Genomic DNA, 27,241 nt, shown 5'->3' with positions numbered 1-27,241 from the left:
TCATTATCAATATCCTTCTGTAGTCCCATAACACGAAGGCTTCTAATCTGTCCGAAACATCTTTCTTTAATGTCCAACTTCCAACCCATAAAACAATACGGAGAATACGTAGCATCTCAAAAGTCTTACCTTTAAAGAAATTGTAATATCCCTGCTACAGAATACCTTTTTCAGTTTGTTGAAAGCATTTCTTGCCTGTCCTATTCTTACTTTAATCTCTTCTCTGTATTTATTATTTTCATTAATAATTATTATTGTACCCAGATATTTATACTTTTCCGCTTTTTTAATAAAGGTAATAAAAGTTTCATAATTTTCTGTAAATTCAGTCAAACTCTATGATTTCTTTCACTTACACTCTTGGCAGTTTCTTGTTGCAGGTCTCACTTGACGACATGCCCCAAGTATTCCAACTTCCTTTTCTTTATAATTATTCCTACCTCTCTCTCCTTACCTCCTCGTTGGTAACGTGCTCGCTCCAGGATATACTTAATATACGTCGATAGGCCCACACTTCCAAGGCCTCTACTTTCTTCATGAATATTGTGGTCATTATCCACGCCTGCATTCCATGTAACAAAACCCCACTTGAATTTCTCTCCCACGAATACGTTTCTGATATCTTCATACCTAGTCTTTATACTCGTAGTTTAGGTTTTGATGCTAATCTTTTAAGGTTTTATGTATTTGTCCTCTGTTCTTCATTTTTCTTCATTCCAGGGTTTACGCACTTTTTCGCTTGTGCAGCATCAAACTTCGCTCCAATTGGCTAACTTCAGATGTCTGTGTGATCGAAATTTTCAACATTGTGGTTGCTATAGCAACCTTCAGCTGTTGCTATGGTAATGCAAAAAACTTTCAACTTTCCTACAGGGAAAGTATTGACAATGGGAAATAATATGTTGTCATTTTAGATGGCATATTGACAAACGTTTTATTATTTTTAGGGACTATAAGGTAAGGAATGGCTGACGATGAAGTAGAAGATGTTCAAGAACTGGGAATTAAGGCGATTATTGGATTTGACGGTAAGTCGATAGTGGTAGACTATTGCACCATATCTTGCTTGCGATCATTGTTTTTTGCTGGATTTTCCTAGTTCCTCTTATCCTCTGATGTACAATTTTTAGTCGGGTCTTTGGTTTATTTTTTTAGTGAAATAGTCTTTACATATTACACATCTTTCGGTAATTTGCTTTTTTCTTCCTTTCTTTCTTTCTCCCCTTTCTATTCCCCATCAGGGTATCGGATTTGGGAGCGCTATTTGAATTTACATTCACCCATCTCTTCCGTTCTTTTCTATGATTTGCTTTTCTCAAAATTTGATATTTTGTAAAACTTTATTGGTCTACTAATTTATCTGATCTCTTTAAGGTGGAAATACAAACAGCTTGATTGCCCATCCAAATGGAAAACATGTCGTCTACGCTCTGGGGAATAAGGTGGCCATCATGGAGTGGAGTACCAAAAAGCAGCAATTTTTGGTCGGTCACACAAATATTATATCCTGCGTGGCTGTTTCCAGGTCTGGAAAGTTTATTGCCAGCGGTCAAATCAACCACATTGGATTTAGAGTAAGTACGGTAACTGTGTAACTAATATATCTTATCAGAGATGTTTGTACTACTAAATTACAAACCCAAAGGAAGAAGTGTAGGACGCTCAATGAAAAAAAGAATGTGTGTGTACTTTGTACGCACGTAAGAAGTTATACTTCTATTATATGATTATATGATTATAAACGAAATTAATATACTCTTTATTTATATTTTATTTAAATATTAAATTAATTTATACTTACTACTTCTCAAACATTTTTATTAAAACAGTGCCAAAAAACACATTAAAAATGCCACAAATGATTTCTGAACATTAATTGTCGGAAAAATTAACTAAATACGTATTTTCTGAAAATAAAATTATATAATAAATATACTTACAATCATAAAATGTATAAAAAAAAATAAAAAAATAAAAGTTTCTATTGGGATTCGAACCAACTTACCACGCGGCTGGTATTTGCGTTGTATTGGGATTCACCCGCATTAAAACTTCGCCACAGAGACAGCTTGTCATTATGTGCGAAGATCGTCTAACTAAACAGATTAACCTTTTGACATTTTTAACTTATGTAAATCAAATTATTTTGATTTTGAATTGAAATGATTTAGAATTGAAAAAATACAACAAAACATAGAGTAAGAAGACAATATATTAGGTGAATATTGATAGAAATTTTGATGGTAATTAAATTATGTAAATAAAAGTATTACATACTACTTATGTATTTTCGTAGGTTCAAGGTAGGTATCGGAGCCCGTATAACGACTAATAAATTTCGCAATCACTTGCGTCGTGCAAAGTGGCTATGTTCAAATATCATAACAAAATTTGATCAACTATTTATAAAACACTTACCAGTGAAAGATTCTTTAGCTTTGAATAAGCGAGATCTGCGGCACTCATACTAGGCACAGTTTGATGAGCTTTCACATTGGCATGCAACAATCATCTCTTCTATGTAAATAAGTCCAAAAATATAATATGAAAACTATTTAAAAAGGCAGTATAACCATTAACTAACTTTTTGTTTGTTGTTTCTCTTCCTACAAATTTTAAAACGCAACAAGCATACATTATAACCAAACCATGCACAGTCCCACAGCTGTGCCACAGCTGCCATATTGGATAATTTTTGTCATGTCATTTGAACATCCAATTAGAACAAAGTTATAATGCGCATGCGCCCGGTCGCTAGGTTTTCCCATATAAAATTTCACCGTCATTACGCCCGTAAAGAAGTATAACTTCAAAAATGGAGATTGGTTAGAAGCCTGAGTAAACAACAAATGCCTAAATGCTGGAATAAAGAAAAAGAAGAAGGAATGTAAAGTCACTACAGGTAGAAAACTAGAAATTATTGAAGTGCGACAAAGAAGGCTTGACCCATGTGCACTAAGAGAGGCGAGGAAAAAGGGAAAAGGGCAAAAATACTACAACGATTATATTTTATTCTAAAGCGGTGTTGATGAAGAAGAAAGAGCTAGAAGAGCAGTTGGTATACCCGTACCCGTACAATCAAAAACAAGACAATACTAACAGATGATCAATAATTTCCAACCAAAGTATATACGGCCCTAGAGACTGCAAACCAAAACAAAGCAAAAGATAGTTTATATGATGAAATTCAAAATAGCTTACAAAAAAATATTGTTAATACATGTTAGTTTTCCAAAAAAGACAAAATGCATGGTTATAACAGCAAATCTACTAAGACCTAAGATATAAATTAGAGCTGGATGGTCAAATAATAGAACAAGGGATGGAGTTTAAATATCTAGGCTAGGCATCACACTATCTAGCTACGGAAGGCTAGAAACAGAAGTAAAAGATAAGTTAATAGAGCAAACAGAGACGCAGGTTACCTTATTGAAACAATATGGAGATATAAAAATATCAGAAAAGAAACGAAAGGCAGAATTTACAAAACAGTCATCAGACCAATCATGACATACGCGGCAGAAACACGACCCGACACAGAAAAGACAAAAATATTGGTCGAAACAACAGAGATGAAAACACTTCGAAAAATCGTTACTAAGACACTGGGGCAGAGATAGACGTACAGATATACAACGGAGATGGAAGGTGGAGAACATTAATATCGGGCCAAGAAACAGAAGAGTAGAATGGAACGACCACATAAGCCGAATGACTACAAATAGAGTGGTAAGGACTACCAGAGAAGGTTCCCCAATAGGAAGATGATCAGTGGGAAGACCAATAAAGCGATAGAACGGCGACTAACTGAGGCACATTAAAGAAAAATTGGAGTTATGTCTACACAAAAAGAAGAAGAAGAAGAAGAGATCAGAAGGAAAATGTACAGGATATAAACGAGTCAACACTAAGAAGAAGAATGGAAGAATCACATCAGTAGATTGGCGGACACAAGAGTCGTTAAAATAGCAAGGGAGAAATCACTACGTTGTAGAAGAAGTATCGGACAACCGCGCAAGAGATGGAGTGACAACCTTCTAGAGAAACAATAACCAGCCAATGAACAAGTAAAATTGCTAAGGGAAGAAGAAGAAAAACATTAAAAAAACCGCGCTGAGCAGATGGAACGTGAATTATAAATTGTAAAATTCCCTCATCTTCCTTAGTCTCAGCATCCGTTATGGCTTGCAAATTGTAGAAGCCTCGGAGGTGTTACCAGAAAAGGTTCCCATTGTTTTCAGTCTGGTAGGATGTAGAATGACATTTTTGGGTGTTGTTTTATGTGCTATTAGATTGAAAACTTAGTTTTTTGATAGCAGTTGCCGCTAGGGCATCCCTGCCGTTTAGTTCGTTGCAATCCATAACTTCGCACCGACGTTTGTCCTGGTTGGGTCAGAGAGAGCAGCATATGTACCTCCTGATGAGAGACTAATAAGTTTCGAAACCGGTAGGGGTGCTTGCTGCACTGTCTGATTGAACTAGTATGGCTGTAGTTTCGTGTTGCAACGAAATTGAAAATAATTATTCATTTTTGAAGAAAAACATTATTTAAAATAATATATAAAATATTTTGTTTCACTTTTTAATTTTAAGGCTACAGTGATAGTATGGGATTTCGAGAAAATGGAACTACAATCACAGCACGAACACCACAAGGTTCGAGTTGAAGGTCTCATATTTTCTATGGATGACAAGTACGTTATCAGTCTCGGTGGAAGAGACTGTGGATCTGCGATTGTCTGGGATACCGAAGCTCACCAAGTCATTTGCAGTAACCAGGTTTGTAAATATTTCATATTTATATTGTTTCTGTACCATACACCATACACAATTTTAAATATACATAGGTAGATAAAGATATCTATGAAAACGCTTCAATAGGGAACTTGTACATTTTTTTATTACATAATAATGTTCAGTTTTGTTTAAAAATGAGATTTCCAAAATTTTACGATTCAAAAACTCATAACTTAGAAGTGCAAATTTAAAATCTTCTGTGTATCTAAAATAGTTCACGACCCGTAACGTCACATAGTTATAGGTACTTTATTTATGTTTACAATATGTTTATGGTTATGTTTACATTCTTCTTCTTCTTTAGGTATTGGCCTTCACCTACTTTTGTATTCGGCCAGCTAATCGTCACGGAATAAGGGAAAAATATTTATATTTTAATGACATTTATCGTATGTCATTGTAATAATATACCGAGTGTCCACTTATATTTTCCCTCATTTTAGCTGCCTATAACTTTTAAACGGCTTAAGATAGAAAGATGCGGTTTTCGCTTAAATGTTTTATTTTAGCAAAAGTTTTGTCTGAATGTATTGAATTTTTTATATCACTTTCAAATACGAAAAAAAAATGACGGATTTTTGGTAAAAATCGTTGTTGACTTTTTTTAATGGAAGACCCAGTATATTTTTTTGTAAATTGAAAGAAAGGTCATTCACCTATTCAGCGATATAACGTTTTTCAAAATCGGTTGTCAAATCACTGAGTAAATAATTTTTGAAATGAGCGGTGCAACGTGGATATCACATACCTAAATAACGTAACTAAGCAAAATGATATTATGTTATGTGATTTCCACATTGCATCTCCCATTTTAAAAATTATTTGCTCAGTCATTTCAAAACCGATTTTAAAAAAATTTATAAGGCTGGATAGGTAAATGACCGTTTTTTCAAGCTACAAAAATATATAATGAGTGTTTGAATAAAAAAAGTCAACAACGTTTTTTTTTCAAAAATCCGCCATTTTTTATTTAAAAGCGATATAAAAAATGGTCATTTACCTAAAAACCTGAAAAAACGGTCATTTACCTAAAAATTTTTAAAATCGGTTGTCAAATGACTGAGCAATTAATTTTTCAAATGAGAGATATAATGTGGAAATCTCATAACATAATATCAGTTTGCTTAGTTCTGTTATTTAGGTATGTGATATGCACGTTGCACCTCTCATTTTAAAAATTAATTACTCAGTGATTTGACAACCGATTTTGAAAAAATTTGTATCGCTGGATAGGTGAATCACCTTTCTTTCAATTTACAAAAAAATATACTGGGTGTTCCATTAAAAAAAAGTCAACAACGTTTTTTTCAAAAATCCACCATTTTTATTTTCGTATTTGAAAGCGATATAAAAAATTCAATCCTTCAAACAAAACTTTTACTAAAATAAAACACTTCAGCTAAAACCGCATATTTCTATCTTGAGCCGTTTAGAAGTTATAGGCAGTTAAAATGGGGGAAAATATAAGTGGATACCCGGTTTCTGATATTGGAGTTTGATACAGTTTTTGAAGGAAAGGAAAGAAGGTTTAAGATTTCCAAAATTTCACGCCTTAAAACCCTATAATAACTTAGAAGTACAAATTTAAAATCTTTTATGTATTTAAAATAGTTAAAACGATCAAAAACACTTGTGACATACATAACTGTATTTTCTACTGACGTTTATAATGTGTAATTTAAAATTATATACAATTTTGTTTCAATGGTACCCTCAAAATACAGTCCAAAAATACAGTTGGTGCAGAATGTAAACATATAACCAATAATTTGAATTTAGAATCGTATTTAGGGGCCAAACGGAACAAGAAAAAACAACTTTTTTATGTTTGATACATCTTTCAAATTATGTTCTGATGTGATTTATAAAAATTTATTCGAATTTAAAATTTTATTAATCTATTAATCTGATACTTTGAACTAAATTGACTTTGTTACAGGTGGCAAAAGGCATATCTGGCGAAGTCACTTGCATAAATTCAATGAATAAACGAGCAGCCTGTTTCATAACAGCGGGAGATGCACATTTAACTATTTGGGTCATAAACCACAAGGCGAGAAATATGTCCCAATTCAACGTAGCAATGGCCAAACTGAGAAGAGTAATTTTATGCGTAGAAATTAATGAAAGAGATGAAGTAAGTACCGATATTAGTCCAGGAACCGAAGCTTTTCACCTCACAATTTTTACAGAATGGATCGATTTTCTTGAAACTTTTAGAATAAGTAGTGGATAGTCCAAGGATCAAAATCTATATGACGCCGAAAGGCGCTTTTACCATGGGGGTGGTTGCTACCCTATCTCGGGGGTGGAAATTTTTTATTATATTTTGACCGCAAAAGTTGATAAAAACATTCATTCTAAGCAAAAAATGTTCTATACTTTTTTTGATAAAATTAATAGTTTTCGATTTATTCGCTATCGATAGTGTTAGTTTTATATCGAAAAAATCAATGTTTTTCGATATATACTCATTAACGATTCACTCAATTTTTGCCGTAGAAAAAAATTTTTTAAACCAATTTCTTGGAAATTAAGTAACCTACAATTTTACATTTAAATATTTTTTCGTATCTCTGATGCTAATCTTTATTCTGAAGAAATAGGCATTTTTTACCAAACTACAAAAATTCGTTATTCGCTTTTAACCCCAGTTTTTTTTTAAAATAATCATTCTAAGCCAGTCAAACTTCTAGAATCTATTAATAATACATAACTAAAGAAGAATGAATAAGGCCAATGCCTAAAAACATCGCTAACTTACATGATTATGCTTCCAATTGGATTTCTTCTTTTATGTTTCAAAAAATATATTGATTTTTTTAAACGTAACTTTTTTATGTTTTATCTTAGAAAGTTTGGTAAAAGAGAATTTTGTAGGATTTCACAAGATCTATAATCCCATTAATATTAAATCTTTTTGAAGTCCTCCTTCGTAAAAAGAGGTGACTTTGAAAGTGTTGGTAAAGGTGGTTTTTGTATGTTATTACAAGTTTTAATTGTCAATAGCTCACTCAATTTCTTCCGTAAAAAAATGTTTTGCAAACCTATGGGAATTAAATTCTTGGGAATTAAATAAGCTATAATTTAATATTTAAACATTTTTTCGAATCTCTAATGCTAATCTTTCTATTCTGAAGAAAAGGCCATTGTTTTCCAAACTACAAAAATTCGTTATTCGCTTTTAACTCTATTTTTTAAAAAACTAATCATTCTAAGCCGGTCAAAGTTCTAGAACCTATTAATAATACATAAATAAAGAAGACCAAATAAGGTAAATGACTAATTTTAATTAGGGTGGTGATTAGGAGGTTGCTTCCAATCACTTTTTCGCTGAAAAAAATAGAGACTGACATTCTTTTCATTATAAGTCACTTAATTTTTGAGCTAGAGATTTTTTTTATTTCTGGAGATAGATATTTTTAATTACTTTAAATTAGTTCGAACAAGTTATCCTTGAAAAATGCATAGTTTCCCGTCTTTTGACTTTGAAACTACAATATTTAGCATTTGACGAAGAAGAGCAAACATATAATAAAGTATAGCTCGATTACTATTTGTCTTAAAGAAAATTAAAAAAACGGTTTTGTTTATTTTTTCAAAAGGTACATTTTTGTTAAGTAAAGTTGTTTTGATAAAACGAAAACTTTTGGAGTTATTAGCAGAAAAACTAACACTTTCGATAGCGAATAAATCGAAAACTATCAATTTTATCAAAAAAATGTATAGAATGTTTTTTGCTTAGAATGAATGTTTTTACCCACTTTTGCGGTCAAAATATATTAAAAAATTACCAACCCCGAGATAGGGTGGCAACCACCCCCATGGTACAAGCGCCTTTCGGCATCATATAGATTTTGATCCTTGGACTATCCACTACTTATTCTCAAATTTTCAAAGAAATCGATCCATTTTGTAAAAATTGCGAGGTTTTGTCCTATTTTAAGCTTCATTGCTTGGACTATATTGACAATCGTTATATTTAATATTTCCCATATAGGGGAGTGCATTTAGATTTTCACTTCGGAAAAATCAAACAAGATAAAACTTTTTGTAATTTTATTAAGAAATGTTTAATAAACAACATATCAAAAAGTTCTACTCGAGAAGTGGGTGCTTCATTTTTTATTAAACAAATGAACAGCGAAGTTAGATGTTTTTTAAATAACTCCAAAAATATAATTTTTAGGAAAAAACTCACTTAACCATTGAAAAATTCAGAAAATTTTACAAAAAAAACCTTATATAAAGATTTTTCTAAAATTAAATCTCTAGCTTCTGTAATTTTTTATTTATAACGCTAAAGTCACCTTTCTCACACACATTGGCGCACTGTAAACTAGCGTTGGAAGAAGTGCACGGTTGAGTTTTTTTAATGTAATTCTTTAACTAATAGATCAAAAGAAATTTTACAAATTGGACATGAAAGAAGATGAAATAAGCTATCTTATGGTTGTAATAAAAAGAAATAAAATATATGGACATAAGTACGGTGTGGGCGGAAAATGAGCCTTACATGAATTTTGTTTAAAAATTATTTAAAAATGTGTAACTAATACAATTTTACTTATAAAACTCTCAAATTTGCACAATTTACCTCTCAATAATCTTACTAAACGATATTTTATTCAAAAAAAATCTCAAAAATTTAATTCAAATAATACGATGTCTCAAAAAATGTAATTTTTGAAAACTTCGTAGTTTTACAGAATTCCCACCAATTTAAGACGGTATTACTCAAGTTTGAATAAATCTAATACATTTTTTTGCTATTTATTTAAGGCTTGGGATGTAATATTTAAAAAAACACTGAATTATTTTAGTTTAAAAATGAAATAAACAATTTCTTTTTGGGAAAACTAAGAAAGATAACAAAAATGTAATACAAAAACCGAAAATTACCAGCTGAAAAAATGTATATACAGAGAGATCAAAACTTTCTTCTGTAAAACTTACCTAAAATACATTTAATAATAAGCTTCAACAATAATAAATGTTCAACAAAAAAATTTTTTTTAGCTCTTATACAGTATATCTGCGTAACTTGGAACCTATTGATAACTTTTTTAATATCAGTTTTACGAAAAAAGTTATTTTTTATAAAATACTCTGCATCATATATAACATAAGATGCAAACATCAAATATCAAATTTTGTTAATTTTGTACGAGGTATGTCAAAAAATATGAATTTCACTCAAGAGTACCTTTATATTTCAAAATATCGAAAATTTTTATAAAGAAAAGTTGTTTGGAATTAAAAACTATGTTCCAATATGTAATTATATCCTTCTAATCGAAAATTTGTTTTTTTTTAATATTCTTTCTAATACATTTTAATTTTTAATATTATTGTGAAAATTATTTGTTTTTTTTTATAAGAATGAAATTCCATATTTGTTTGATTGGATTCTACTTGTTTTTCATTTAAATATCCGCCATTTTGGATCCGCCACTTTGAAATTTAAATTTTTAATCTTTAATTCAGATTCAACAACCTGTTAAAAATAAAGACAATAAATGTTTCAGAAAATTGTTCTTTTTTATGTTCTTTTTAGAAAATCCGCATTTTGGATCCGCCATTTTATAGTTTATAATGTTAACATTTCAGTTATGTTTATCAAAGCTCTCAAAAATAAATATATGTAGAAATAAATACATTTTGTAAAGAAATTATGATTTTACAACTATTTTTTAAGTTATCCGCCATTTTGGATCTGCCATTTTATAATTTAAATTATCAAAATTTGATTCAGGTTCAGCAACCTCTCAAAAATATCCACATATATGTAAACAAACACGTTTTATAAAAAAAATTCGGATTTTACAACTACTTTTTTTTAGGAAAAAATCCGCCATTTTGAATCCGCCATTTTGAATTTACAAATTGTAATGTCAGATTCGGGTTCAGCATAATCAAAACTTAAATAAAAACATTTTTTATCAAAATAAAATGTGGAATTCACCCATATTCTTAACATTATTTATACAAAACAATTGTTATTGTTTAAACAATTAAATAAACAATTAGCGGCGAAATTTGTGAGTATTCTTTTTCTCATGATCATCTTTCAGTGCGTCACAGTTTTTCGATTTCTCTCTAACGCATTAAATTGTATGTGACAGAAAAAAAGGCACGTCTGGGAATACTTCGGTAATTATTCTAGTTCGGTGATTATTCTAGTTGTCGATAGATGGCGCCATAATCAAAAAAGAATTATTTATTAAATAAAATAATAATATTATCAATATAATCTGTACAATTTATTAGACTATACAAATGAAAGAAAATACCATTTTATAAATGCAATAGACACAATTGATTTGGTTTTATTCCAAATTGAAAATAAAATTTGACAACTGTCAGATTTAACTAAAATGTCACGTTAGAATAAATGTCATAAATGTGTATTATCACGGACTTACCTTTTTTTCTATAATTTGTGACGCACTGAAAAATGTTCATGAAAAGGAGAATAGAACTTTTTACTTTAACATATTTATAAACTAACAAAAAAGGATTTAGAAAAATATAACCTTGTTTGATTTTTTCCGAAACATTGTATCTTTTCGTTCTAATTGCACTCCCCTAATAGATAGATTATTCGTTTCGTAGCCTTAGTGTTTTACAAGTATGGATCGCTGGTCCGTAGCAAAACCTCCTTTTTGGAGGAACGTGTCTCGTCTGCCCCGACCCTTCCCTCCATTGGGGTTGGTTACCCAATCTCCAGCAAGGCTGCTCAGGTGTCCGGGGTTCATCCGTGTAATTAAGACCACACTTAAGGAGGATAGGAATTGAGTAGGAGAGGCCAGAGATGCTAACTGGAGACAGCATCTTATAATGCGCATCACTACTCCTTGGAACTCCTGGAACTTAAGAAGATCTGGAGAAAATAGGAGTGAGACAATGGGAAATAGTGGCAGAGGACCGACAAATATGGAAGGCAATAGTTAAAGCGACGAAAACTCACGAAAAGTAAAAAAATATTAAATGTATTCTAAATAAACAAAAATTCGACGATTTTATCAGGTAATGTCGCAAAACTGCTTGTTTCAAGCACAATGCATTTTAACTTGTAGCACGCCTATGGATAACAAAGGCAAAAAATAATATATGTAACATGACAAATTTAACAAAATATAAAAATATACTTTTTGATGTACCTCGGTAGCTCTAAGTCTTCAGAGACCTAGGGGTGTGGATTCTTAATAGATGTTAAATAAAATTGAAACTTAATTAGTTGGGGTGGCGCCATAATTAAAAAAGAAAATATAATATATGCTTACTTATATAAAAAATATAAAACTAAGAATGCCGGTTATTTGAAATATCTGTACTTACCGTAGGCTTCTTTCATGGGTGATTACTTTATAAGAAGGATAGAGATTGGTAAAGAAAATCTAATAACTAAACATAATTCTTACTTTATTGAAACAAATAAAAATTTAGCAAAGTTGTTAAAAAAAGTCTTTAATCATTTTACCGATTAGTGAGAAAACGTATTCTATAATTAAAAATAGCGAAAATACCTTATTGTGTTCTTTATCCGTGGGTGATCCATAGTCCATCCATGCGGCAGTTAGGGTGTTAAACATTGTCCTGATGTTACAGCACATTTGTTGTCACAAGTCACGGCACATAACGACACTCATTTTGACAGATAAAGTACAGTTATTAATTATATTAGAGATGAAATTCCATTGTTCGTTTATTGTATGCAACACTTGAATACTATTATTATTATTTAAACTTATTAAAAAGAAAAACGAAAAACTTTTCGACAAAAGAAAACCAATGGATCAGTTTAATCCATCACTAGAAACAAAAAATACGGTCGAGAATTACACTCTACGACCACAGCAGCTACTTAAGCCTACTTCGTCTCTGGATAAAAACTGAACTGAACTAAATACAAACAACTATCTCCATTGAACTATTATCAACAATTTTTTCCATCAGCAAGGCAAAGAGCCTGCTGACGGAAAGGCACCAGCTTCTTATTCTAGACTACCATAACTGATCTCTCTTCTAGAACTGATCTCGAATCTTCCTAGAACTCTCTCACAACCCAAAACTCATTCCCTCTCCCCATTTTTCCATCCTACTCAACCACGTCCGGTTTTACCAATCAAAAAATTAGTTAATTCCCACTCTTCATTTCAAAATGAATAGAAAAGATTTAAGCAAATTTCAACCACGCCCTCAAAAGCAATAACTCTTTCTCTCGCAAATAGGATTGAACCAAACGAAATTCTGATATATCTCAGCTCAATATTCTCCCAGGCTTTTTCGCAACGTTCGTAAAATTGCACGTGTAAACTTGTTGTATTACATAAACACACTCAGAGCCCTTATCTCTGCATAGGAATTCACAGCATAAACAAATCAGCTTCAAAATAACATTCCAGTTTCACAGTCGCCAAAATTACATTAGTAAAAGATTTACGAATCCCGATTCTTTTGGGGGTACGAAACATATCGAGGTCCCCCAGATAAAAGAGATATGAATATCCATGAGAACACAAGATCAATCCAACATTGTGAGAAAAGAATTACGTAATACACTGAAATACAAACATGATTTTAAGTATACAGGGTGAAGCAAAAATAATAATGACTTTCGGACCGTTACAAACTGGATGGTTACTCTTTGCACAAACGCGTTTAACTGAATTCCCCTCTCCTTGATTTGCTACATGAGTGACCTTCGCAAATTCGAATATTTCTGTACAATTGTACTTGCAGTAATCTCCTAAGTTTCAATTATGGCTCTCACATTTGTAGGTTTGTTTCTGTGGTACAACAACTGGAGACGTACTGAAGGTAAGGCTGTTCTTTCACCACGATTCGGATGTACTAGAACCAACTAAGCAGCCGTCAGTTATAGGTTGCTATGCCAAATTATCAAAGAAAAAATTGGATCGTGGTGTTGTAGATTTGTACCAAAACGGTAAGAGATTTTAATAGACTTGCTTGCGATAAATTTTTCATATTTTTCATTATTTTTTATTTTTCTTCTTTTTATCATATCCTTATGTCATCTCAGTTGTCGTATTGGACTTCCAGTTCTTCCTTTACCTATGTTTTCCATGCAATTCTATTTTTCATTGCAATTCAATTTCTATTTCATTTATCCCTTCCTATTTCTTCGATTTGATTTATTCGTTTCCTTCTGGGTCTTCCCCTTCTCTTCCTTCTACTTCTCAATTCTAATAGCTTCCTTTCTGGTTTCATTCTATTAATATGTCCAAACCAGAACATTTGCTTCTGTTTAATGTACTCAGTAATAGGTTTCTACTTTATCAAGTGTCTAATGTCTTCATTTCATGCCGAGTTGGAACCGTTATTTGAGGCCCTTCGAAATGAACTTTTTCGTTACAATATTTCCCTTTTAAATATAATCGCTTAATATCCGTTTATGTTTGTTTTAGGCATAAGAGCTATCAAACTTCTTTTTAAAGGCAAACTAGTGATCGGAGATGGTGAAGGTAATGTAGAACTGGTAGAGGAATGTATTAAAATGACCCACAAATTCGATCGGAACGTTAAAATGCCTTCAGTACCGGCTCTAAAAGTTCACAAAACGACCAACGTCAATGCTGCTGTTTCCGCGATTCAACTAATAGATGATAACACTATATTGGTAGGAACGTTAAACTCCGAAATATATACAATAAACCTTACTGAATTTAAAGCTAGGTTGGTGGTTACCTGTCATACTTCCACGATACATAATGTTGCTTTTCCTTAGTAAGTATGTATGTTATATCTAGTTGAAACCAAATTTATGGTTAAAAAAAAATAAGTTCTTATTCTGGTTAATAAAGTAGTCCCAAAAAGCTTTTATATTTCTCCCACAAAGCTTTTATTTCATCACTAGGTGAAGAATCTGCGATACCAGAGTAAAAATCTTGGTAGTGCGAGTTCATAAAAGACCATATCAGCACCATGGTCAACCAGTTTAGCCCTGAAGCCAATCTCCGTGCCCCGTGCTCTCCAATGTATCTGGGATCAGCTAAACCCCACCTCTTACATCCAGGGGCATCAAGATGAAACCGTCTGTAATTTCGCCATTATCTCCTTTCTCTCATCCGGTTCTCATACGTTCGTTAAATCAATGGAAGAGAAACAGATAAGATTAAAAACAGTAAGGGGAAACGGGGTGCGACAAGGGAAACCATTGTCATCACTGTTGTTCAGTATCCTTCTTGAAATTGTTGTCAAAGAATCTGTAATCAACAGGACGGGACTTGGTATGTATACCAACGAAAACACCAATGCGTAGCATTCGCTGATGGCTTGGTACTGATAGCCAGAAGTAAACAAGAATTTAAAGAAATACAAAGAGACTAAAAACGAAAACGAGAAAGAAAGGGATATGCATAAACGAAGAAAATATTAAATATATGGAAAGGATAGAAACGAGAATACCTACAACTACAATCTCTTCATGTGCCATATCAGAATAATAATTATCAGACGTTGGCGATCACCATTGCAAAGGCTTCTCGATCTTCTGCCACATGGAATAATAATTGTCCTGCATTATAATATATATCTTGAATATTTGGTCAATACAATCAAAATTATAAAGACGTCATACCTAGGACACATAATGCGCCATAGGGAATTTGAAAGGGTAATCCTCCAGGTAATATTAGAATGGCAAAATCGAAGGAAAAAGGGGTATGGAAAGATAGAAAAAATCCTGGCTCCGAAACATCAGAGATTGGACCCACACAACAGGGAATGACTTAATCCATCAAGCCCAGAACACAGAGAAATTTGCCATATTGATCGCCAACCTCAATACAGAAGGCACTTAGGAGGAGGATTTGATATTTGAGTCCATCCACGAATGTTTTTTAACCAAAGAAATTTGTTTTCTTCCTACACTTCTACGGCCTTCTATTTTGCCTTTAAGGATCAGTTGTATCGATTCCCCATCACTATAATACTGTCCCAGATAAGACATTTTCCTGTGTTTAACAGTCTTAAGCAATTCTCTATCGTTGTCGACCCTCCTTAGTACTTCCTCGGTAGTTTTTTTGCTGTCCAAGGTATCTATAGCATCCGTCTATGAATACCTACACATTTCCAATGCTACAATTAAATGAATCAATGAATTCAATGCTTCGAATACAATTGCTAGCAAGGAGCATACCTGACATTAATCATAGAAGGAAAAATATATAAATTCGAAGAAGTCGAAAGATTCTAGAACCTGGGAGCGATATTCACCAGGAAACCAACTATGAGCAAAGAAATCCAAGCGAGAATTATGGCTGGTAGGTCATCAAGAAAATATTTGGGAAAAGCTATAGAATGGAATGTGGTAAAAGGATCAAATATAGAGCTAGAGAAGATAAATGGAGAACCGAATATCGTAGGGATCATAAAATCATAGACTGAGATGTTTGGGACATATCCGAAGGATGTCAAACACGAGACTACCGAAAGAATTCTAACGGGAGTCATGGGTACAAGGAAGAATGGAAGGCCAAAAACCAGGTGAAAGAAGGATGTTGAAAACGACACAGAAGAGCTGAAAATCCAAAATTGGAGAAATAAAGGAATAAACAGGAAAGAATGATAAATAATAGTAAACCAAGCCATGAGTTTTCTAGGCCTGGAGAGCTAAATTATATTTTTTTTACTTTTTTTTCTGGTATAATTTTCAGCTAGCAGAATGATGTGGAAGTAGTTGTACCAGGAATATTTCTTATAATAGCAGTTTTATTCATTTACAGCAACTTCTCTGAAGTTTTTGCCACAGCAGGGAAACACGACGTCCGCCTGTGGTCAATGGTAACAATGCAAGAGCTGCTTCGTATACGAGTCAAAAATTTCACTTGCTCCAGCGTAGTTTTTTCCTACGACGGAAAATCCATTTTGACAGGCTGGAGCGATGGCGTCATTCGATCTTTTACTCCGTTGACTGGTAGGTTGATCTACGCCATTTTAAACGCACACAATAAAGGAGTTTCGGCTCTGACCACTACTTCTCATGGAAAGGTTTTGATAAGTGGAGGATGTGAAGGACAAGTTAGGTAAGTCTTATATAAGAGATTCCCAAACGATCGGATGCGCCATCTGTTCATAATTATGGCATCTACACTCCTAGAGTGATTGCCGACCTCTTTAAATCTATTTATCACGGGAATCAGTCAGCATTAATATTTTGGTTTTACATTTGGTTGTGTGACTTGGTATCTTCTACAATTGTTCTCCATTAGTTCCTGCGTTTGCTTGTGGTTATCCATTCTTTAACTCCCATCTTCTTAAGGTCCTGAATTAACTGGTTCTCCCATCTGGTTTCGACTTATTGCTTTAAAATCTATTAGCTTGCCCTTTAGATTACTGCTAATTAGGAAAGCTGTACAATTATGACCCTGTTTGGCATTCCCGGATTAAAACCTTGTGTATTTATTTTTTACTATTGCCCCTTGATCTTTCCATCGAATTTCTTGTAACGTCAGCTCGTAGATTTTATCGGCTCTTAATAGAGTCTTATTATTCTATGTTCCTATTCTTATCCTGTTAGGATTTTTTATTCTTTCTTGTACTCACTACAACCTTTCCTTTTTTCTTATTCATAGCTAATTTTCATTCCTTATTTTTATGTTGCTGTATTCTTGCTTAGTTTTTTTTTGAAATATTGGTTAGCTTTGTTATTTTAGCTAGTTTATCTTATTCTACATAAATATTACACAAATTTCACAAACTATTACACAAATATTACACAAATTATTACACAAATGCTCAAATTACACATATTTGAGCTTTTTACTCAAATATGTGTAATTACTATCTTCTTTTTAAGTGCTATGTTTCGTCTATCTTTTAGTTCTATCTTTATATGTTACATACAGGGTGGGCCAAAGAAAAGAGTCCACCTCAATATTTGGCAGCAGTTATTAGAATTTAAGGAAATGCCGAAACTGGTCGGATTTTTATTTTTATATTGCAATTTTTGGCATACTTATATTTCATACTAGTGACGTCATCCATCAGAGCGTGATGACGTAATCGATTATTTTTTTAAATGGGAATAGAGGTCGAATGGTAGCTCATTTGAAAGAGTGTTCAATTCTCTATCCAGTAATATCATTATTTATACAGGGTGACCAAAAAAATGTTTTTGAGTTAAATTAATTGACGCAAAAAGAAGAATGTATGTAATTTATTTAACTCAAAATACATTCTTATGCTGTTAGAAAATAGAAAAAAATGTTTATTTCACAAATAAACATTTCTTTTCGCTTAAGGCCATGGGTACATAATTCGCAAATATTTTACGGTTATCCCTGCTTTTTCTGTCTTTACACGGCAAATTACGTGTAGTAAAATTCACACTGGTATGGATATGTAAATATTACTAGAATGTCATTCTACTTGAAAATGTCATCATTAACTTAAAGAGGTGTCTTTTGAATGTTATTGGATAACTGTTGTTTGTATTGCCCGGTTACAGATAAATGAGAAATTTAAAGAGATAGACCAATTGGTGTACAAGTGGTACTTGTACACCAATTAGTCTATCTCTTTAAATTTCTCATTTATCTGTATTGCCCGGCTAGATACATGAGAAATTTAAAGAGATAGATCAATTGGTGTACAAGTACCACTTGTACACCAATTGGTCTATCTCTTTAAATTTCTCATTTATCTGTAACCGGGCTATAACCTATAACCTACTTGCAAATTATTAATTCAGTTAATAAATGTGATAATTTTTTCACTAACTATGTATTCAGTGATTGTAATAATTTATTTGTACAACAAAAACTAATACTCAATCGAGAAAAAAAGAAAAGTGTGAAAGTGATTTTTTAATAATGTATTGTTACTATGGAACGCTTACAATTTTGAACATCTTTTACAACAAAATACTTGGATCACAGAATATATTATACAGATGTATTCTCTGCTTGGATCTTCCACAAATAATACACAATAAATAACTTTTTATTAAGTTCACGTCTTAAATCAATTATTTATCAAATACACTATATATCAAATTTAATTAAATCAACAACTGAAAATATTCCCGATGCCATGTTAAATACTTAAAATTGTCACTGATTGTCATTGTCTGACTGACAATATGCTGACAATATTCGATTCGACTGAGTGCGTTGTAAGACAAAGATAGATTTGGAAAATATTACCACCGACATTGTGTTTATTTTTTTCGAATCCTGAAAAACCAATAAATATTTTTGAAAAATTTAAACGCCGAATAAAAGACTAAATTATTACCGAGGGCCGAAAGTCCCTTAGAATAAATAAAAAGTTTATTTTGAATGAGATATTTGAAATTAAATATCACACTAAATTTTCTCTTAGTTTTTCACCCCTGTAACTTATTAAAATAAACATTCTAGAAGTTCTCAGGGACTTTCGGCCCTCGTTAATAACGTAATCTTTAATTCTGCGTTTAAATTTTTCAAAAATACCTATTAGTTTTCTCAGGATTCGAAAAAAATGAATCCCCATTTGAATAGCATTGCAGCCGAAAATACGTACCCATCCTCTTAAATTAAATCACAAACAGCCTCCCACTTACCTCTTGACAGTTTGAACATTTAATTTAAGTGAAAACCAATGATTATTTGCCAAATAAACATTTTTTTCTATTTTCTGACAGCATAAGAAGGTATTTTGAGTTAAATAAATTACATACATTCTTCTTCTTGAGTCAAATAATTTAATTCAAAAATTTTTTTTGCCCCCCTGTATAAATAATGATATTGTTTATATTACTGAATAGAGAATTGAACAGCCTTTCAAATGAGCTACCACACGACCCCTATTCCCATTAAAATAAATCATCGATTACGTCATCACGCCCAGATGGATGAAGCCACTAGTATGAAATATATTTCAAAAAATTGTAATTTAAAAATAAAAATCAACCTGTTTCGACACTTCCTTAAAATATAATCTTCTTCTTCTTTACGTGCCATCTCCGCGACAAAGCTTGGCAATCATCATTGCTATTCTAACTTTTGACACAACAGCCCGAAAGAGTTCAGTTGAGCTGCATCCAAACCATTCTCTGAGATTTCTCAGCCAGGACATTTTTCTTCTAGCTATGCTGCGCCTTCCTTGAATCTTTCACTTTAACTAAAATCTCATAACTACTGCCAAATATCGAGGTGGATTCTTTTCTTTGGCCACCCTGTATATTTAAAACGATATTTTCACAAGATGATTGTACCTTTTAGGTTATGGGATATTTCTCCATTCAAACAGCAACTGATCTGCACCCTCAAAGAACATAAGGGACCTGTATCAGCAATAGACGTTAATAAATTTGACAGCGAAGCAGCAAGCGCTAGCACGGATGGTACAGTCATCATTTGGGACTTGCAGAGACAACGACGAAGACAAATCTTGTTCGCCAATACGTTGTTTATGTGTGTCAAGTATTTTCCTAGTGGAGTCCAAATTCTTACTGGTAAAAAAATTATATTAAATTAAAGACTTATTTGAATAGAGAACAATATCAAAATTAAATAAATCAGACTCTGCTCGAAAAAATGAAGTTTTTGTAGATCCCCAACAGATGGCGCTAGGATTATTACCATGTACATAGTAACAAAGACACAATGTTTACAACTTTTCAACGTTTCTTTATTTTTATTACGTTATCACAATTTTCGTCTGTTTGATCTCTTTCACGTATTTGAATTTAAGCAAATACTGATCGTATGGTTTTCTGTGTACGTTTTTTTAATGCTAACCTCATCTAACTTATACCGTTGACTGATAAATATACTCCGTATTTATCAATCAACGCTTATACTGTGAAAAGACCATCCATCCAGTTCAAGACGAATTCTAGTGTTAGCTATTTAATAATAATAAAAACTTCTTCCATCTTTTAGGTGGTTCCGATAGAAAACTATCTTACTGGGAAGTCTTGGACGGAAGTCTAGTAAGAGAATTAGAAGGTTCACCAACAGGTACCATCAATGTTTTGGACATTTCCCCCGATGGTGAACATTTTGTAAGCGGAGGTAATGATCAAATTATCAAAGTGTGGACATATCAAGAAGGTAAGTTCATATAACTGCAGGAAATTCTAAGGTAAAAGGTTCGTGAAAGGCTTGTACTTTTGGTACTTCTTGTAGAGCTACAAAACCAACTAATATTCAGGAGTTCGAAAAATATATTGATTATTTCATTCATAGGAGATTCTGACCAATAGAAAGCTACATAAATCTAAATTAAACTGATAATTTTTGATAATTTCCAGTCGTCAAGTATATTACGTCAGATGCCCTTCGTTGCTACAAAAAGATACATTCAGTGACATTGTTTTAAAAATTATAAAGGTGATGACTTTCAACCGTCAAATTAATATTTATAACAACTGTGTGTTTAATTGTACTAATTTGTACTTACATAAATAAATTACAATAAAATTTTGGTTTTGAACAGTTTTATTCATGAAATAATCGCAACAAATTGCACTCGATCTCTAAAATTAATACAGAATTTTAGAGCTCTTGTGCAATTACTACTGATTATTTCATTCATAGGAGATTCTGACCAATAGAACATAAATCTAAATTAAACTTATAATTTTTGATAACTTCCCGTCGTCAAGTATATTACGTCAGATGCCCTTCGTTGCTACGAAAAAATACATTCAGTGACATTAATGACAATTAATGTTTTAAAAATTATAAAAGTGATGACTTTCAACCGTCAAATTAATATTTATAACAACTGTGTGTTTAATTGTACTAATTTGTACTTACATAAATAAATTACAACAAAATTTTGGTTTTGAACAGTTTTATTAATGAAATAATCGCAACAAATTGCACTCGATCTCTAAAATTAATATAGAATTTTTGCCCTCGTGGCACTTTGACATAAGTAAAACTTTGACAAATTAAAACTGTCAAAGTGTCACTCGGGAAAAATTCAATAATTTTAGAGCTCTTATGCAATTACTACTGATAATTCGTTGAAAGACACAACAACAACAGACATCAATGTATTGAACAAACAAATAGTCAACACAATTCAACAGGCTCAAATTAAATATTGTCCAACAATTTTACTCATAGAACTAAAGCGACAGATGAAAGGAGATAACAGTATAAGCAAATAATCACTAAATAAAATAAATAAGGCGATCGCAAAGACAATAAGAAACCATAAAGTAGAAAAAACTAAACAAACAATAGAACAAAATAAGGATACAAAAGTTTTGAGGAGCGTGCAAAAAGAAAAAATAGAAATTAGCAAACTAAGAAACATACCTGTATTAAACCAAGGTTCAGATTTAATGCCCGATATAACAATATAAACAACTTACGTTTCGCCGATGATATAGTTATAATAGTCGAGGATCTAGAAATGGCAAGAAAGATGGTACAGAACTGAAGAGAAGAATCGGTCTTGGGTGGGCAGCGAGAACTGAGAGAAACTTTTAAAAGTGAGGTGCCCACATGTTTGAAGAGAAAATTATTTGATCAATGGGTCCTCCCAGTGTTGCCATACGGAGCAGAAACACTTATGAAACATATTAGCAGAAACCTTATCAAAAGCCTCGGCTACCAAACAGTTTAAAAAGTTATTATTTATAAAAAGTTCTGCATGGTCCAAAACCCAAGATTCAAACATCAGATATCAAATTTTATGAATGTTATACGAGGTATGTCAAAAAATTTGAATTTCACTCAAGAGTAAAGTAGCTTTATTTTTCACAATATTGAAAATTGCTATTATGAAAAGTTGTTTGGAATTAAAAATTATATTCTAATATGCAATAATTACATCATTCTAATTGAAAAAATTTTTTTCTGAAAAATTATGGATAACTATCATTATTTTCAGTTATTTCAATTCTGATAACTCTTTTATTATTAATTTTACGAAAAAAAGTTATTCTTCATAAAAAGTTCTGGATTGTCTAAAACGCACAATACAACCATCCTTTATCAAATTTTATCAATTTTATACGAGGTATGTCAAAAAAGATAAATTTTGATCAATAATAAAGTACCTTTATAGTTCACAATATTTCAATTAGAAGGATGTAATTACTACATACTGAAACATAGTTTTTAATTCTAAATAACTTTTCATAATAACAATTTTCGATATTGTGAAAAATAAACGTATTTTACTCTTGAGCGAAATTCATATTTTTTGACATACCTCGTATAAAATTGATAAAATTTGACATAAGAATGTTGTATTTGAGGTTTTAGACCATGCAGAACTTTTTATTAAGAATCACTCTTTTTCGCAAAATTAATAATAAAAGAGCTGAATTGAAATAACTGAAAATAATGTTAGTTATCCATAATTTTTCAATTAGAAGGATGTAATTGCATACTATAATATAGTTTTTAACTCCAAACAACTTTTCATAATAGCAATTTTCAATATTCTGAAAAATAAAGCTACTTTAATCTTTAGTGAAATTCAAATTTTTTGACATACCTCGTATAATATTCAAAAAATTTGATATTTAATGGTTAAATCTTAGGTTTTGGACCATGCAGTTTTTTATAAAATAATTACACTTTTATAAAAAAGAACTTTTGTATAATACTGCAAACCTTTTTATTATTTATAGGCAAGAATATAAAATAATTTAACGATAAACGATTTAACGATAACATGCTTAAAATTCCAAAAATTATACTCTAATAAAAACGTACTTTTTATAATATCACGGTTTTGTTATTGTACATATAGGACACAACATGTTTGGAAAGAATAATTAACTTATAAAATATGATTTTTTATAATACCACGGTTGTTTAAAATGGTATATATATAATTTTAAGTACCTATATAAACTTTTAATTATTTATTAAAAAAATTTAAAAAAGATACGCAACAGCCGGGTTCCAACTGGGGACCTCTCGATCTGCAGCCTAATGCCACTGAGGCAACATCAATTTGTAGATATCGATTTATTAACGTACTTTAAAATATCATTACATTTGTCAAACTTTTAAAATAGTTTGAAATAAAAAAAATCGATTTATCCATACAGTGTGATTGGTCAGTGGTTTGTAAATCCGTTATAAGTAATAGATAGTAATAAAAGTTAATAACAAAAATTGTAGCCAACTTTGATTACAGATTGATAATCAGCAATCGTAAATTGTAAGTTTTAGACAATTATTCAGTCATGGCTTACTTAAAATTTGGAAAGATTTAGACCCCTAATTATTAATAATTTTGCTCTGAAAAATGATATTATCTCGAAAACTAATAAATTTACACATAGGGAATGTTATACAAAAATTATAGTATGGCAATGGTACTTTTCGATAATGATATAAAATACAGGTTGTTCTATTTAAAATTACTGAGAAAATAATGTACTTGCGTTTTGACTCACCCTGTATTCAATATAAAGAAAATTAGCAAAACAACCATTTTTGAGAATTTTGACAATAAATAAAAAATATGACGTCAATAAACCATTGTGCTTGCTTTTATTTATACAGGTAGTTACGATTTTCATATAAAATTGGTTATAACTTTGTAAATACCCCGTGTAACATACCGAATTTTTATATTTTTGTAATCGAAAAGTTACGAAGATTTCGAATATAAAATAAAATACAGGGTGTTCTATTTAAAAAAACATAAGTTTGGTCTGCCACTATGTTATCGAACACCCTGTAACATTCTAACTAATTTTGTAATGTGAAGCTCAAAGTTCGCTACAATTTTTGTTATTAAGTTTTATCGCTATACATTACTATAACGGATCTACGGAGCTTCACCCCACTAATTATTAATCACCCTGTATAATAGCAGTAAACTATTGCATTGTTAGCTAGTTCTAAGCTATCCTGAAAATTTCAGGTGTCTAGGTAGCCTAGAACTATTTTTAAAATGGATTATAAAATTTGCGGAGTCCGTGACACCAACCAAGCCAAGTATATAAAAAGGTTTTAAAATAACTTTTTTCCGTAAAATTAATAATAAAAAAGTTTTCCATATGGATACAACTTACAGGGACATACTGTACCTATATTCATTCTCGCAAAGGTTATGAAACTAAATTATTTTTATTTTCAGGTATTGCAACTCATATCGGGGTAGGCCACGCCGGAGTAATCACAGCGACTTGTTTCAGCGCCGACGGAAAACACATAGTCACCTGCGACGCCTCTGGCTGCATCTTCGTGTGGAAAAGTCCCTTCGCAAAAAAATCGATCTCTGGAAATGGTAAAATTCCGTCTACAGAAGCGAAGAAAGCACCTACTCCCCCTAGAAGACTCAGCAGGGGAGAGGAGCATATAAAAGACCTGCCTAGTGTGCGTAGCAGTAGAAGCAGTGTTCATCACCAGAAAATTTGTGATGAGTGTTGTCCTTGCGATAAGAGTTCTTCGGTGAGTTCTAGAAGTACTCGAAGTACTTTGATCAGTTGTAAATGATTGGTTTGTTGAATGAGGAAGTACCTACTATTTATATGGACGCATTTTTTATATACCCTTTACTTATTTTACACTTTTATATAACATACTTTGTAGTGATTTGGATAATATACTCTTAAAATGAATCTAATGCATTTGTAAAATTTATTTTTCCCACACCACGAAGCTTTCATCTTCAAGAAACGATTTCTGTAATTAGATTTAGAGGTAGATATCTAAAAGATATGAGATTACTGACTGCTCAAAAAAATTTTCGGACTAATTAGTTGTGTGATGGATGACCGAAGTTATCTTTAACGCAAAGTTATCCTGTAGTTAAGTTAAAATCCTCGAATTGGTGTGATGTATCATATTTAACTTAACTACATATTTGCGTTATTTCTTGACAGTTCTTGAGTTATCTGGTGTATCAACTGTCACTTTATAATGCGACGTTAAACCTCAAGTTATGAGATAACTCTGTAGATTTTAACTATTTATAATGGGAAATAAGCCACAATATTATTAAAAAATGATTTTTATTAACGTTTCGACGCCCAAATCGGGTGCCGTAAGGATATGATAACTCTGTAGATGTAAGGATATGTAAGGTTAGTTCATCTTTTGACTTGTTTTTAGATAGAAATCAAGTGAATATTCAACGAATAACGCTGCTTCATGTTGTCCTAGGATTTTGTGCGGCATGTTATTAATTTAATCTCAAATATAAAGAAGTGAAAAATTAAAAATCAATATAAAAAAAATAGACTTCAATTAACAATTAAAAGCCCGTAGGTAATAATACGATTAAAATAATAATTAACAATAAAAAGTAAAGCTAATAATTTAAGAATAGAAGGGTAATACAATTTTAAAAAACATACAAAAATCAACTCGAGATATAATTGTTGAATATAAGTTGAAATTTATAAACATATGCAGTGTTGTCAGTGAAATTTTTGTAAATGCACTGGAATGACTGAAATAGTGACACAAAATGTACTAAACCAACACATTTTGTACAAAAACTTAAAAAAAACATCGTTTAATGTTATTTGAAGCAAATTTCTTATATCACAAAATTGGAGGTTTTTACTTTAAGATACTTTAGTATCAAAAGTTTGTATGTTAATTGTATCAAATTGGTACAATTGTACCAACTCTGGCAACGCTGCTTTTATGGGTAACTTCCCATCTTGTCAAGCCTGTGCAGGGCCGGTTCTAGAGTTTTGAGCGCCCCGGGCAACACAAAATTCGGCGACCTTTCAAAGAAGAATCTACAAATGTACTGCAAATATAAAAAACATAGTAAAAAACGCTGGACGGAAGGGCCGCCCGAGAACTTTATCGTACCGATCTATTATCGTTATGGTACTAGATACTGGAATTCTATAAAAATAACAAAGTTACTCGTTATTTTGATATTTTAGAAACACCTACTGTACTTAAAAGTATTTTATGGTTCTACGCATCATTAATTCCTGCATTTGAGAAAATGTTCGATGCCGTATTTCGGGGACACACTGTAGATGTGTAGGTTATTGCATAAATCAATAGAATATTATAGTCATACTTTCATTTCAAATTAGTTCATTTTTCTGAGAAATTAATAGTTTACAATATTTGCATTTAATTCTATTTCGATTACGCCAGACAACACGCGAGATTAAGAACAAGATATTATCTCCAAATTCTATCCTACTGCATGGATTTTAATGAAATTTTGGGAGTAGCCCAATCTCCAAATTCAAAGTCTATCCTATATACTATGGCGCTTTTATCATGGGGGAAGTTCCCACCACTTCTCAGGGGTGAAATATTTTTATTTTCGGATTACATGGAGAAAAAGGAAGATTTTTAAGAAAATTTAAAAATTCATTCTATAATTTGATCACATTTTTTAAAAAAACCATTCATTTTAAACCCGTTCAACTTTTTGAAAGTAGAAATAACACTATATATATTAAAAGGTATTGCAGAAGGAAAACAATGCATTTAAGTTATGGTGGATGGGGAGTTAAATGTATATACCT

General features: G+C 31.7%; 1 protein-coding gene across 1 annotated transcript; it reads left to right on the top strand.

The window, feature by feature from the left end:
• The first annotated feature begins 871 nt into the window (after nt 1-871).
• On the top strand, nt 872-25,354 carry LOC114332245 (cilia- and flagella-associated protein 52). Its single transcript, XM_028282004.2, has 10 exons — nt 872-1,028; nt 1,375-1,574; nt 4,594-4,779; nt 6,737-6,934; nt 13,582-13,747; nt 14,229-14,547; nt 16,548-16,847; nt 20,028-20,260; nt 20,691-20,861; nt 24,871-25,354. Exons 1-10 carry the CDS (start codon nt 965-967, stop codon nt 25,227-25,229), a joined length of 2,196 nt encoding a protein of 731 aa, XP_028137805.2. The 5' UTR covers nt 872-964; the 3' UTR covers nt 25,230-25,354.
• Nucleotides 25,355-27,241: the final 1,887 nt, after the last annotated feature.

This window comes from Diabrotica virgifera, chromosome 9 (genome assembly GCF_917563875.1).
Source record: "Diabrotica virgifera virgifera chromosome 9, PGI_DIABVI_V3a".
In the NCBI taxonomy this organism is placed as follows: Eukaryota; Metazoa; Arthropoda; class Insecta; order Coleoptera; family Chrysomelidae; genus Diabrotica; species Diabrotica virgifera.
Note: the sequence above shows the minus strand (reverse complement) of the source record. Positions and strands in the feature narration are given on the sequence as shown.

Coding starts and splice junctions, on each gene's coding strand:
- LOC114332245 (XM_028282004.2), top strand. CDS start 965: ATGGCTGACGATGAAGTAGAAGATGTTCAAGAACTGGGAATTAAGGCG. Junction 20,261..20,690: donor TGGAGTCCAAATTCTTACTG/GTAAAAAAATTA, acceptor TCCATCTTTTAG/GTGGTTCCGATAGAAAACTA. Junction 20,862..24,870: donor AGTGTGGACATATCAAGAAG/GTAAGTTCATAT, acceptor TTTTATTTTCAG/GTATTGCAACTCATATCGGG.